Source organism: Carassius auratus, chromosome 30 (genome assembly GCF_003368295.1).
Source record: "Carassius auratus strain Wakin chromosome 30, ASM336829v1, whole genome shotgun sequence".
In the NCBI taxonomy this organism is placed as follows: Eukaryota; Metazoa; Chordata; class Actinopteri; order Cypriniformes; family Cyprinidae; genus Carassius; species Carassius auratus.
This window is the reverse complement of record NC_039272.1, coordinates 15,765,847-15,778,839: the sequence shown is the minus strand read 5'-3', so window position 1 is coordinate 15,778,839 and position 12,993 is coordinate 15,765,847. Positions and strand designations below refer to the sequence as shown.

Below are 12,993 nucleotides of genomic sequence, written 5' to 3'. Positions count from 1 at the left end.
GACAAAGTTGGTGTAAAAGAATTTATGAAATGTTTGTGTTCGACTGTGAAGCTGATGCTAATGGCAGTCTTACAAAACCATGAGAGAATGTGATAAAGAGGTCAGGAGGAGAGGAAAGGAAAGAGGAGGTGGTGAGGGTTAGGGAGTGGATGGTGTGTGTGTGTGTGTGTGTGTCTAATGGGGAGGGGGCAGATATGGGGCTATAGAGAGAATGAAAGGCTTCATTGTTGTGCCGTAGCCCAGGGACAGATGCAGTGTAATGGCCTACATGCACTAGCATCCATGAGCTCGACATCTCTCCCTCCAAACCAAACTGCAAGCTGTCAATATTTACATTTAAATCACATTAGATGTGACATAAATGATCGAGCAATTAACATCCTCGAGACAACCACATACATTTTAATGCACGTATATACAGGGACACAGGCTTTTCACTCCAGAGAAGAATAAATGTACACAAACAGACTTCAAATGTTTGTAAGTCTTAATAAAAGGAAAGAAGCCCTGAGTAAAATCCTCCGCCCCACTGCTCTCAGTCAGTGCACTCAGCAGGGTTCCTCCCTCTTTTGCTGCTTTTCTTCTGCTCATTCACTGTCTTCTCTCTCACACTCTCTTTCGCTTCTTCAGACTATTTCTGTAAGTGTTAACCAGTTATGCAAGGCCAGGACCCCCTTATCACCATGGCAACCCCCCCCCCCCCCCACAACTCTGCCAAAACGCGTCCTGAGTCCTGAAACTTTGAGTGTGTTTGAGCACTAGGCGTAGTCGTCCAGACTCCACCCACACAAACATGACACACTTTTAACGTTCACCTGCACTCTCTGGCACACTGTAACACACACTCTGTGTGAACTCCACTATCTGTTGGGTTTTAGTTTGTTTTGTGACTGGGAAAACTGCCTCTGGGCTTGAGAAAAAGAAAATGAGAAAGAGATGGTTGCTCTACTTTAGGGATATTGTATATTTCTCTAGCTTTTTAGGAGTGTCCCTCTTTCCCTGTGTCTGTGCCTGCCATATCCCGTCTTCTTGTGTTTCCCTCCATTCCTCCTCTGTTCCCTGATCTACATTCTCTTTGCTTCTTGTTCTCATTTCTGCTTTGTCATGGAAAGCCATTTGGCCCAACTGAGGCCATTGTGTTTGTGAGTGTATAAGAGAGAGGCTGAATGGGAATGTGTGTGAGCCTGGAATGGCCAATTAAGATGTCATTGGTGAGTAAATTGAAAAAGGCATCATAAATGTTTGTTTGAGTCATTTTAGGAAACAAATTACTTTTTCACATTAGATAGGTGATTTTTAAAGCAAATTTCTGTCAGATGTTAAATTACATTGGGATACATGAGTATATATAGGAGTTTATATGAATGCATGTCTGAGGGTAACTTACTGTCTTTAGAAAATTTTAGATGGAATTTTTTCTTTTCACCTTGCCTCTGTATAATGCATATTAAAGGGGTCATATGATGCGATTTCAATTTTTCCTTTCTCTTTGGAGTGTTACAAGCTCTTGGTGCATAAAGAAGAGCTGTAAAGTTGCAAAAACTAAAGTCTCAAATCCAAAGAGATATTTTTTTATCAAAGTATTTAGCAAAGTTTTGCGTATTGTGTGTGTGTGTGTGAGAGAGAGAGAGAGACAGAGAGAGAGACAGACAGTGGAGTCAGCTGTCTCAACCGTCCGTGGCTTGTGTACTGCAAACACATCATTGTGTCTGTCACGTGACTCTGTTGCCCCTTCGGGCTCGAACTGATGGTAAAACTAAGGACATTATTAACTGTCTTTACATTTACTTTGAAAGATGAAGCTCGCGATTATGGAAAGGGCCGTTACATTTCCGACGAGTGCTTGCAGTGTTCGGCCAATCACAATGCAGTGGGTCAGTTGGCCAATCAGAGCAGACTGCGCTTGTCGGAAGGAGGGACTTAGAAGAAAATGACTGTTTGAGAGAGGCAGGGCATAGAGGACCTAAAATAATTTACAGTATTTGAAAAATAATGTGTTTTTTTTTTACATTAAAGCATGTCAACATATTCAGTTACACCAAATACACAAAATAATGATCTTTAAAAAAACATCATATGATCCCTTTAAAGATCACAAGTGTAGCACTGCTTCGTTTACAGCGGAAACCAAGGAAATGCTTTAAGCGCCACCTGCTGGCAGAGAGTGAATCTGCTTCTCGTTCAGCTCGTCCACTGTTTCATGCAGATATTGTTATGTGTAGTTTCACAAAACTGTAGTCAAACCATTCTGTTTTTGCTTTAAAATTTCAAAATGATACAATCTAAATTAAAAACTGCCCGTGTTGCATGTATGCAGCATCTTTGTCTGGATCATGATTAAAATGCAGAGGTCTCCTCTAATTTTAAATGGAAAGAGCACAGACAAAGCCTTATTTTGTTTATATGAAGAGATTTATTTTATTTGTTTTACTTATTTATTTGATTTGGGGCTTGATTTTAATTTAAATTTAGTTTCATTATTTACGTTTACATTCTATTCAAATTTTGTCATTTAGCAGACGCTTTTATCCAAAGCGACTAAATGACTACAATGGAGGCAATCAAAACCAACAAAAGAGCAATAATATGAAAGTGCTATATTAGTATATTATTATAGTTATATTTCAATTTCACCAAGAACAGATTTATTATATAAGGCTGATTTTTCAGCATCCATTAGTTTAGTCTTTCACATGATCCTTCAGATATTATTCTAATATGCTTATTTGGCACCCCCCCCCCCCACACACACACACACACAGTATTAATATTGTGTGTTGATATTGCTGTTATTAATGTTGAATATTTCTCTGAAAATCATGATTGAAAAAAATCTGAAAAATTTAATGAATTAAAGAACCACATTTATTTGAAGTATGCCTATTTTATTAAATTGTAAAATGTATTTATTTCCTGGTCAATTCAATCCAGTCTTGCCTGAATAAAAGTATTAATTTATTTTTTTAAACAAATCTTGCAGCATTTGTTTTCAGCATCCAGTCTTTCACATGATCCTTCAGAAATCATTCTAATATGCAAATTTTTCACTCAAAAACATTTATTACTGTTATCAAAAGTCTTGTTTTGATCAATTCAGTTCAGACTTGCTGATTTAAAGTATTAACTTATTTTATAAAACTAATCTTTTAAACGGTAGTGTATGACAGGTGTTATTCATTCAAAAAAGATCTGCTCTTAATCTATAAAACCATAATCTTTATCTTCGCACAATGCACATGACTGGGACGCTTGAGTGTCGACATGGTTGTTCAAACACAAACGCAGACATGCACATGGGACAGATGGTGCCCTCATACTTGGCCCTGTTTTCTGAGTTGACCTTCTGTGTGGTCACACGTCTATTCACTACACTACATTAGACAGAGAGAACGAGTCATTTTGATCTGTGCTCACACCTGTTACTGTGCTGTTTATGCACATCAAGTCCAGCCCATTCACTGATTGGTCTGAAATAGTGACACTATGCTGATAAGGCCTAAACTAATTGTTGACTAATATGGATTTGTCTGACATCTACTCAGCAGACAAAATCACAAAGGCAACAATCTCTTTCACTTCATTTCTATAACACATACTTGTTGTTAGAGGTGGTACCACAGGGAGTTCCTGTCAGTACACATGAATTGTCATCTATTCAGTCAAGCACATGCCCTTATGAACATCAATATGAAAGCAAGCTTATATTGAAAAAAAAAAACAATTATATATATATAGAGAGAGAGAGAGAGAGGTTTTTTTTTTTAAGCACAAACCTCATTCAAGCACAAATTTACTTAAGTAGTTTACCATTGAAGAACATCTTTAAACTTAGGAGATATAAATCTAAACATAAGTCTTAATATCTTATGCAGATATACATCTGTAAATTTCTCAAGACTCCAAAAGTATGTGCAAACTTGAAACCTGACTGATGTTTTCCAAGCATGATTCGCACAGTATGACAGATGCGAGCATTAAAGATGCCTTGTTGACAACAGCTTGTTGGAGAAAACCTGAATGCTCCATGTAACATTGCTCATGGTCTGTTTCTGTCTCTCTTCACCATTTCTCACATACACACACACACACACAAACACTGAAATATCAAGCCATTCTAGAGGGCCAGCAGCACTGTAAAGGTTATTAAATCCCACCCATGGGGTTTGTGACATCAACTGATTGGCCCTCGTCCCACTCCCAGCAGGTAGCTCATACCGACTTTCAAGCTTCCAAGAAATGAGTTCGGAAGTCTGTTCAGTGTTCCCTCTCTCCCTGTCTGTCGCGCAGTCTCTCTCGCTCACTTCCTCAAGTACAAGCTCTGTAAAAATGACACACACTCCCCATTGGTCTGAAGTCAAGCGGAAATTCCAATCAAGCAGAGAAACTAACTCGCTCTCAGCATCTTATGCAGGTCAAGGTCGTTTCCAATGGCAGCGTCTAATGGAAGTAGGCCCAGTTCTTGCATCCTTTTGCCAAAGGTGACATTACTTTTTTTTTGTATGGGAAGGAGATTTAAAAAATACTTCTGTATATTTATTTAATAACTGATCTCACATTTTTCCCTCTCTGTCTTGGGTTCTTCTACCTTTTTTTCAGTTGTTTTTCCCCATATACCAACAAGTAAGCATGTTGTCAATGAAGTTATGAAGTTATGTGATGCTGTATAGTTGTTTTCTACATTCAGCTTTCATTTTGATTTATCCTGAGTAGTGGTGTCATGATATTTGAATTGTATATGATACCTTTTCAGTACAATACCTTAAATAATATTCATATTCAATGCAATTTTAAAGTATTTGTCTATCGATATGTAGGATACTAAGTATTGAAGCGTTACAAAATTCTCAAATAGTCCACTATATATTGAAAATATACACATTTAGTCTTTAAATCAGATTAATTGCATGTATGCTGTTATCGTTTAACTTCATATCAGGCTATTCAGTTATTTTGTTATTGTTTACATTTATTTATGATTTGGAAAGTGACATGATGATGCTGTCAAGAGTGAACTGAATGATTGACAACTAAAACCTTGTTTGATTGTACTCTGATGCATGTTGAATTTGGTCTTTGGGCAACCTCACAGGCCTACACCCTCCTTCCTGTCTCGCTCCTGCTGTTGTCTTAGTTTGTAGCACTAAAGGACTGTTGGGAAGATTCGGGTGAAAAGAATCGACCCCCCGAATCTCACATTTAAAGACTGTTGCTAGGATGCAGTCTTTAATTGACTGTGATTGTCTGTATGAATCGTGACCCAGATTGCATTAAGACTTTTCAAAGACTTTCTTGAAAAGCTGTATTTGAGGGTTTCATGGTTCATGATCATTCTGCTTTTCCGTGTATACCCAGTACTGCCAGGTAATGGGATAAAACCATTAAATCCGTGTGAATTTTGTATTCCAGAAAAAGCTCTTTCAAAGATTAATCTGTCATGTGTTAAAGAAAAAAAAATATTATCTTTTTGTATACTCTATATGTGGAGTGTAGTCTTAGTAATACAAGTGCACTTGTTTTTTGAGTGTTCAGTTGTTGAGTAAATGCTTTTGATGGCTGTCTTAAAATACAAATGGAGATGTCACTTGTAATTGTTTTCTCTCATACAGTATGCTGCCACCCAAAACACTTTCAAGCTGAGGGATAGAGCGAGATCAGTAAGGAATGTCATTAAGTGCTGAGGATGGTGGCTTTGTCAACTTTAAGCCCACTATGCAGATGCTTTTTAACAAAATGGAAATTAGGCATAAAAGCAAGACAGGATTATAGCAGATGTCTGGATTCAGCTCTTAATCCAAAAAATTAAAGTCTGACCCATTTGTTTTCTGGAGCATATCTTCAGTTTAATTATTATAATTATTATTATTTAATGACAACTGCAGCTTTCAAACTTTTCACTGAAATGTTTATGCACAGAGACAAATGGCTATGCCGTGTATCTTAAATATTTATATATGCACTTTACACTTGAGCAATAAGAAAGATTAAAATTTCATTCTTGCAGACTCCCTTTCTCCTTTAAAGAATGCTGACGCAGTACAGTTTAGTTTGATTTTGACATCTTGCCTTTTTTGCACAAATGGAGCTTAAGTGAATAGTTGTCATGGGGTTAAGCGAAACCTCAAGGTGTTCAGTCATAAACTGTAACATGTGCTTAAGACGAGAATTACCTCTTCCTCATAGGTGTTAGGCTATAAGTATTGATATTTTAGGGTAATGAATGTTTTTAATCTCTTTCTTTACTCATTGATTGGAATATAAAGTACTTGTATTTTCTGGATTAAAAGTGCTAAATAAATATATAAAAAACATTGTGTGCATGCTGTGTCTCCTGCTACTATTTAAAAAATAGTGTGCAGTATGAAGTATACACTGTGTAGTATGTGCCACACTAGTATACTAGTATTAAATGTCACAATCACAGACATTTATATGTATTTTGTAAGATTTTAAATAAAATTTTAAAGGGACAACCACATCTCACAATCCAGCATCACATAGAGATCTTGAGACATGCGTATAAACATGTTGTACAGGAAGGGTGCATTAATATTTAGTGTGGTGTATATTTAGTTTGGATGCTGACATCCACTGCTGATTATACTGAAGGTCACATCATGCAGTCAGGAGCTACTTTAAGAGCTCAAAGTGGTCAAAGTGATATCCAAGGACTAAAGAAAGCAGGTGAATGCAAAAAAAGCAAGATATAGTAGAGAGTTACATTTATTTGTGTTCTGGTTTTATTTATTGATTTGTTATTATGGTGGGGCCCTTGCATATTATTACCTTTCTCACTGTCTCATATGCACTAGTAGGCCATAGAATAGATATAGCTTATTTACAATGTTTTTTGTGTTTGGTGCAGTGTTGACTAGTTTTGTGTGTTAGTTCACACAAAAATGAAAATTAGACTGTGTTTTTGATGCAACTGCCCAAAGTAAATTACTGATAGATGAGTAATTTAATTATGGTAATTAACTCTGATAATGTAGTTTAAAGTTTTAGCAACTTCAACTCACTGAAGCTCTTCAGCAAGGCTAAAGGTTTGTCATCTGCACACGTGGACATACCTGTCGTGCCCTTTTCCTATAGTACATCTCATACAGTCTTTGTTTCCACCATCGCTCCTCTAGCCTACAAGAGATGGACAGAACAACTTTGGGCGAATGAGTGTAGCTCTCTCAGTTCAGTCCAGGACTTGACTTCAATAATAAATACAAAGTCTTTCAGCAGAAATGATTCATATCCAACTCAATGAGTTTCAAAGAATGCAAATCTGAATCTTTCAGACTCAAGACATTTGGAAATATATCATTCTTGGACACATTTCATGCAAAGATGCAAGAATTTATTTTTCTTTATTCTGACCTCACAGGAGAACAGAGCTGATTCGAGTAGTTTGATGCTCTGATAAGCACAACATGCAAAATACATACAAATATCTGGATCTCTCTGTCTGCTGTCTTAAATATATCATATATATTTTCAAGGAGCTCCTTGCCGTGCATTCTTGGATTTTATTCTCAACATAGAGTGACATAGAGAGAACAAAATAAAATCTAAACAATGTATAAAGTGCAATAAAATGTACGAGAGTGAGTGAGAGAAAGCTAGTCAAATCCTAGCATAGGCCATGTTGGGAAACTTGAGAAACAGTAAAAACATTAATAATGTTCTAAAAAATTTCTGTTTCAAGTAAATTCTCTTCTTTTGAACATTTTATTTATCAAGGATCATTTCACACTGAAGAAACTAAACACTAAAGCTGTGATGTCTGCTAAAAATTCCAGTCGCCCGTTTTTTTTTTTTTATCAGTTTCATCTCTTTAAGAAAGTTGTTGTTTATTGCAAATACTTCATTATAATGTAGTTTTAATTAGGCTCTCAGGGCAGGACTGATTGTTGATTCATCTATTTTCATAATTTAGCAGTTTAGGTGCTAATGAGGACTTACTGATTTAGAATCGCTCCCAGTATTTCGGTTTGATTGGTCATAGTCTCTCCATGCATTTAAATCACTCTGTTTTTTCCCTTGCAGTATGAGTTCAAGGCAAAGAGCGTGAAGAAGAAGAAAGTGAGCATAGTGGTTTCCGTAGACGGGGTCAAAGTGGTGCTGCGCAAAAAACCTAAGGCATGTGTAATCTCATCAACCCTACACCTCTGACATGACACATGAATTTCATTAACCTGTTTTAGAATAACAGTACTATAATTTATAAGGTTACATTTTTATTGCATTCATAATGAGCATTTGCAGTAGAGTCCCTTACATTTGCCTTGTTTTGACCTCAAGAGGAAGGAGTGGACGTGGGATGAGAGCAAGATGCTGGTTATGCACGACCCCATATATAGGTGAGATGCAAAATAAATGATACTTCGACAAATGATATTGTATTAATGTTTAGCCTATGTTAACTTTTTTTTCTTTGTTTCCTCCTAGGATCTTCTATGTATCCCATGATTCTCAGGATCTGAAGATTTTCAGCTACATTGTTCGTGACGGATCAAGTAACGCGTTCAGATGCAATGTATTCAAGTCCAAAAAAAAGGTAAAGCAGTATCTTTTTTTTTACTTAAAGGGAAAATATACAGTATTTTGTTATTCTCTTTCTCTCTGCCACTTGTTCTGCCACCAGATCAAGGATACATATCATGATGTATGCCATTTTTTCAGTCCATCTTGTCCTTGAGCGACTAATGAAATTTGTAGAAGGCCTTGGCCTTGATACTCTTCACCTGTTTGTCTCTTTTGTCTCTGCTCTTCTTGTCATTCTTTGCCCTTTGCTTTTTTTCATGGAATTGTAGTAGCACAGCCCTATTAATGGAAAAAATTATCTATGAACAAAAAGTGGAAGAAAGTAATTCTATATGAATATTTATATTTAAGAACATATATATTAGTTGTTATGCTAATATGTTATGCAGTTGCTATGCTGATGATTTTAGCATAGATTATTTTTTGTAATGAGATGATTATTTGAATTATATAATATAATTATATATGTAAGAATTATCAGATGTAAAATGTCAGATTATTCATATAATGTATGTCATGTATATAAGATCCTAAACGTGATTTTTCATCACGTTTGTCCTCTCTCAGAGTCAGGCCATGCGGATAGTGCGGACGGTCGGTCAGGCGTTTGAGGTGTGCCATAAGCTGAGTCTGCAGCACGCTGAGCAGAATGCAGATGAACAGCCAGACGGCCCTGCAGACGGCCAGAGCGATCAGTCTGGAGAAGAGCCCAGCCCTGAAGGTGAGACCATGCCATCGAATCTGAGCTCTATTGCCTTAAACACATGTCATCATTGAGTAAATCAAATCTGTGGAGTCCAGCATTTCTGCGATCTCGCGTGATGTATGAACATGTTGATCATTGTTGTGGTTTCTTGAAGCGTGCATCATATTCTTAAAATTCTGCTGTTGTTTACAGCTCGTCAGCTGACAGGGATGGAGCATGGAATAGATGATGTCACTGGAACGGAGAAACATTCCACAAAGCTCAGTGAGCAAGCTATGGATGACGTTCTTCAGAGTCTGTCAGAGCTCAACGTGGTGAAGCCTGAACAAACCCTCCAGGTGAGAGTGATCTGGAGTATGAGTATGACTGAGAAGCTCTTCTCTCCACAGACGTCTGGCCAATATTGTTGTCAGCTGGAAATAGGCTGTTTATAAATATAGAGGAAATTAACTTTCTCTTCTGTTTGTTCCCCCTTAATTTAACCTTATTCCTTCTTCTGGGTATTCAGTGATGTGATACTCTTATGTTGCCTTAGCCCTGCACACTATTTTCAAAATCTTTGCCTGACTTTAACCACTTAACTGTGTCTGAAGTGGAAATAATGTCATACAGCCCTAGTGAGACAGGAATTTGCTTTAGCCAGCAACACACACAAATCTCTAGATTATTTAAGTTCCGCTCATGCAGTAAGTCTCAGCTAAGTGAGCAGTTTCACAAACTTATACCAGAAATCATGCTGCTAGGTTAAGATAAAAATATTTTATACCCCTTTTATTAATTGTGGCATTGTGACATTATTTTAATTTCCCTTCAGTTTTTCATTAGTGTAATGCAGCTTCCTCATTATTCTCAGTGGTGATTATCATTTTTTAGACCTCATTTAAACCACTGTATTAGTGTAATAGATTACATGAACTGTATTTTATCTTCTCAATAATGAGTGGGTCATTACTAGGTAGGCTGCTACATTACCATTTAAACGTTTGGGGTTGGTATTTTTTAATTGTTTCTGAAAGAAGTCTCTTATGCTCACCAAGACTTTTTTTCTTTTAATCTACAATTAAACATTAATATTTTCAAATAATATTTTAATTTAATATAACTGTTTTCTATATTTTGAAAGTTGAGTTTTCAGCAGCAATCACATAATCTTTCAGAAATCAGAAATGTGATTTCTTATTTCTTATCGATGTTGAAAGCGATAGTGCTGCTTAATATTTCTGTGGAAACCATGATACTTTTTTTTTAGGATTCTTTGAGTGCATCCTTGCTGAATAAAAGTTGTAATTTCAAAACAAAATCTTGGTGACCCAAAACTTTTGAACTATACTGTATTATTAAAGTAAATGAAAGCAAAAACAATAATTAAAAAAATGAAACGAAATGCATTTAAACTTATTTAAACAAATGAATTCAACACATTTTATATGTGATATAAAGACAAGTGATATAAGACAAGTAAAGCCAAATAAAGATGGAAGAGATGTGGTTTTAGCCCATTCTTGAAGATGGCTAAGAACTCAGTTGCTTGGATTACGTTATAAATGCTTTCTATACTTTAAATAAGATATGGTATTATTATTATTATCAGTTAGTATTATTATTTGTGCATTACTACAGTAATGAGATTTATAAGGTGTGGTGGTATTTGCTTTTCTTGAATTTGTGTTGATTTGGCAGCATGTCTGTGTTTATAAGTTCAAATATCATATGAGAGTGCCATAAGGATTAAGTAAATTCAAATTCTAAAATTGTTTGATGTTTGATATCTCTCCATGGTTCATTACATAAATCCCCAGTGCTGAAAGGCTGCCTAGCCTGGAAGCAGATAATGCATTCATTCATTTTACATGTATTCATTTAGCAGCAATCCATTCATAATGCATTCATGTGTTCCTTGTCTAGCAAGCATCAAAGATCCAGTGGTGTTCCATTAGCTTTGTAGCTGACGATCATGACAAATGGATCTACTGGAGGATAAATGAAGACCGAATGGGAACAATCATTGTTGCAGCTTCCTTTTTTATGCTTTTTTTTATTATTAAATATTTTTTTATAAATATAGTCGTGAACTGTTATCTCTTTGCCATCCTACATATATCTGTCTGCACAATGGAGATAATGGATATGAAAAGATTGTTTTCATGAACGGTTTGATTTTGACAGTCTTGCTTCTGCAGACTTGCCACTTCCTCCATCCTCTGTCTCTGCTCATGCTGATATAAACCTCCAGCTCCTCCTGGCGGTTGACATCTCAAATCACACAGACTGTTAAAAGGATAGTTCAAACCAAAACTCAATAGTGAAAATTTTACTATAACTTCTATAGTATTTTTTTCCATACTCTGGAAATCAGTGACTAGCGCAACTGTTTGGTTAACAAAATATCTTCTTTTTTTATGCTCAACAGAATAAAGAAATTATATAGCTTTGGGTGTACAACTCGATTGTGACAGAATTTTCATTTTGGGGTGAACTATTCTTTCAGTGTCTAAATATTGTCTAAAGGTTTGTGTGAGGGTTTCATTAATTTAAAAATGTAATTGTTAACGTGAATTAAAAACACAGTTAACTCTTAGTAAACGCAGTGAATCTGCTTTCCCAAAATATAATTAGGTGAGAATGCAGAGAGTGTTTTGGTGTTCAAATCCCTAGAGCCATGTTTCTGAATTAGTTCTTTTATAACAGACAGAGTAAAGCTACTTAGAGAAAATTAGTTTCTCCCTCTCTCTCTCTCTCTCTCTCTCTCTCTCTCTCTCTCTCTCTCTCTGTGTGTGTGTGTGCGTGTGTTTTAGTTGTGCCTATGTGTATATGTTCCTCTTCTAGTGAAATCACTCGTGGTGTCCTTTGTTCCTGTGGAACCATATTAAAGTGCTCTTTCAGTGCAAACATGCATGCCTACTATGTTTTCAAAGCCCATAGTCCTCAGTTGTACACAGCAGAAGATGATATTTCAAATGATAATGTTTAATGACCCAAATAGTTAGTTAACATTTGTTTTCCTCTCATATTCTCATCCTTTATCTCTCAGTCTTTACAAGACCTGGAGGGTGTCTCTCTCTATACGCTATCTCCCAGCAGCCCTTGCTCTCCTACTCTCACACCTTTGGCCACCCAACACCGCCTGCAGTTACTCCAACAACAGCTGCTACAGCAGCAGCAACAAACACAGATCGCTGTTGCACAGGTAAGACGTTGTTTACACTTTTCTAGCTCTAGGAGGCGCTACAGCTCTATGAAATATGCGGCAGTTGATTCCATATTTTCAGGCTGTTTCACAATCATCTGCTCTCCAACCAGACTACAGATCCATTCACCTCACCTCGCCTCACAGCGGCAATTTTAGAGGCACATTTCCTGCATAACTCTATTTATTTTTCTATGTTGAAATGACTACTGATAGCCTTTGTTAGAAAGCACTCACGTACTCTATAAGCCCAAATCATTCTCCATAACCATGAGGAAGCAAAGATAATAGGAGAGACCGAACAAGAGGCTGATAGAGGCAATCATCTCGCTGCGTTTGCCTGTTTATTTTAGTCATTCTGTCTCCGACTAATGATATTAGTTCTAATTTGGGATACTGTATAGGGTTCAGATGCTGTTATGGTTATAAAGTCCTGTCAGAGAGAGAGAGGAAGCTGATGTGCTCTCAGTTCTGATTCAGCACAGTCATGCTACTGCATAGCAATAGCTTGGATAATTAGACTGATGTACAATCACCCAGAGGAACATTTTGTTATTCTTTCATATCT

At 36.5% G+C, this 12,993-nt stretch overlaps 1 protein-coding gene across 2 annotated transcripts in view; it reads left to right on the top strand.

Annotated features, from left to right (window-relative positions):
* LOC113049391 (carboxyl-terminal PDZ ligand of neuronal nitric oxide synthase protein-like) overlaps positions 1-12,993 on the top strand; it is a 33,210-nt gene that overhangs the window by 6,696 nt on the left and 13,521 nt on the right. For both annotated transcript variants that reach the window (XR_003276604.1, XM_026211698.1), the window contains exons 3-8: positions 8,035-8,127; positions 8,290-8,348; positions 8,437-8,545; positions 9,100-9,253; positions 9,431-9,576; positions 12,270-12,425. Coding sequence is in view for 1 of the 2 variants with exons in the window: in XM_026211698.1 (XP_026067483.1) it covers positions 8,035-8,127; positions 8,290-8,348; positions 8,437-8,545; positions 9,100-9,253; positions 9,431-9,576; positions 12,270-12,425 (717 nt within the window). In the remaining variant the exon portion in view is untranslated. The remainder of the gene's footprint in view (positions 1-8,034; positions 8,128-8,289; positions 8,349-8,436; positions 8,546-9,099; positions 9,254-9,430; positions 9,577-12,269; positions 12,426-12,993) is intronic.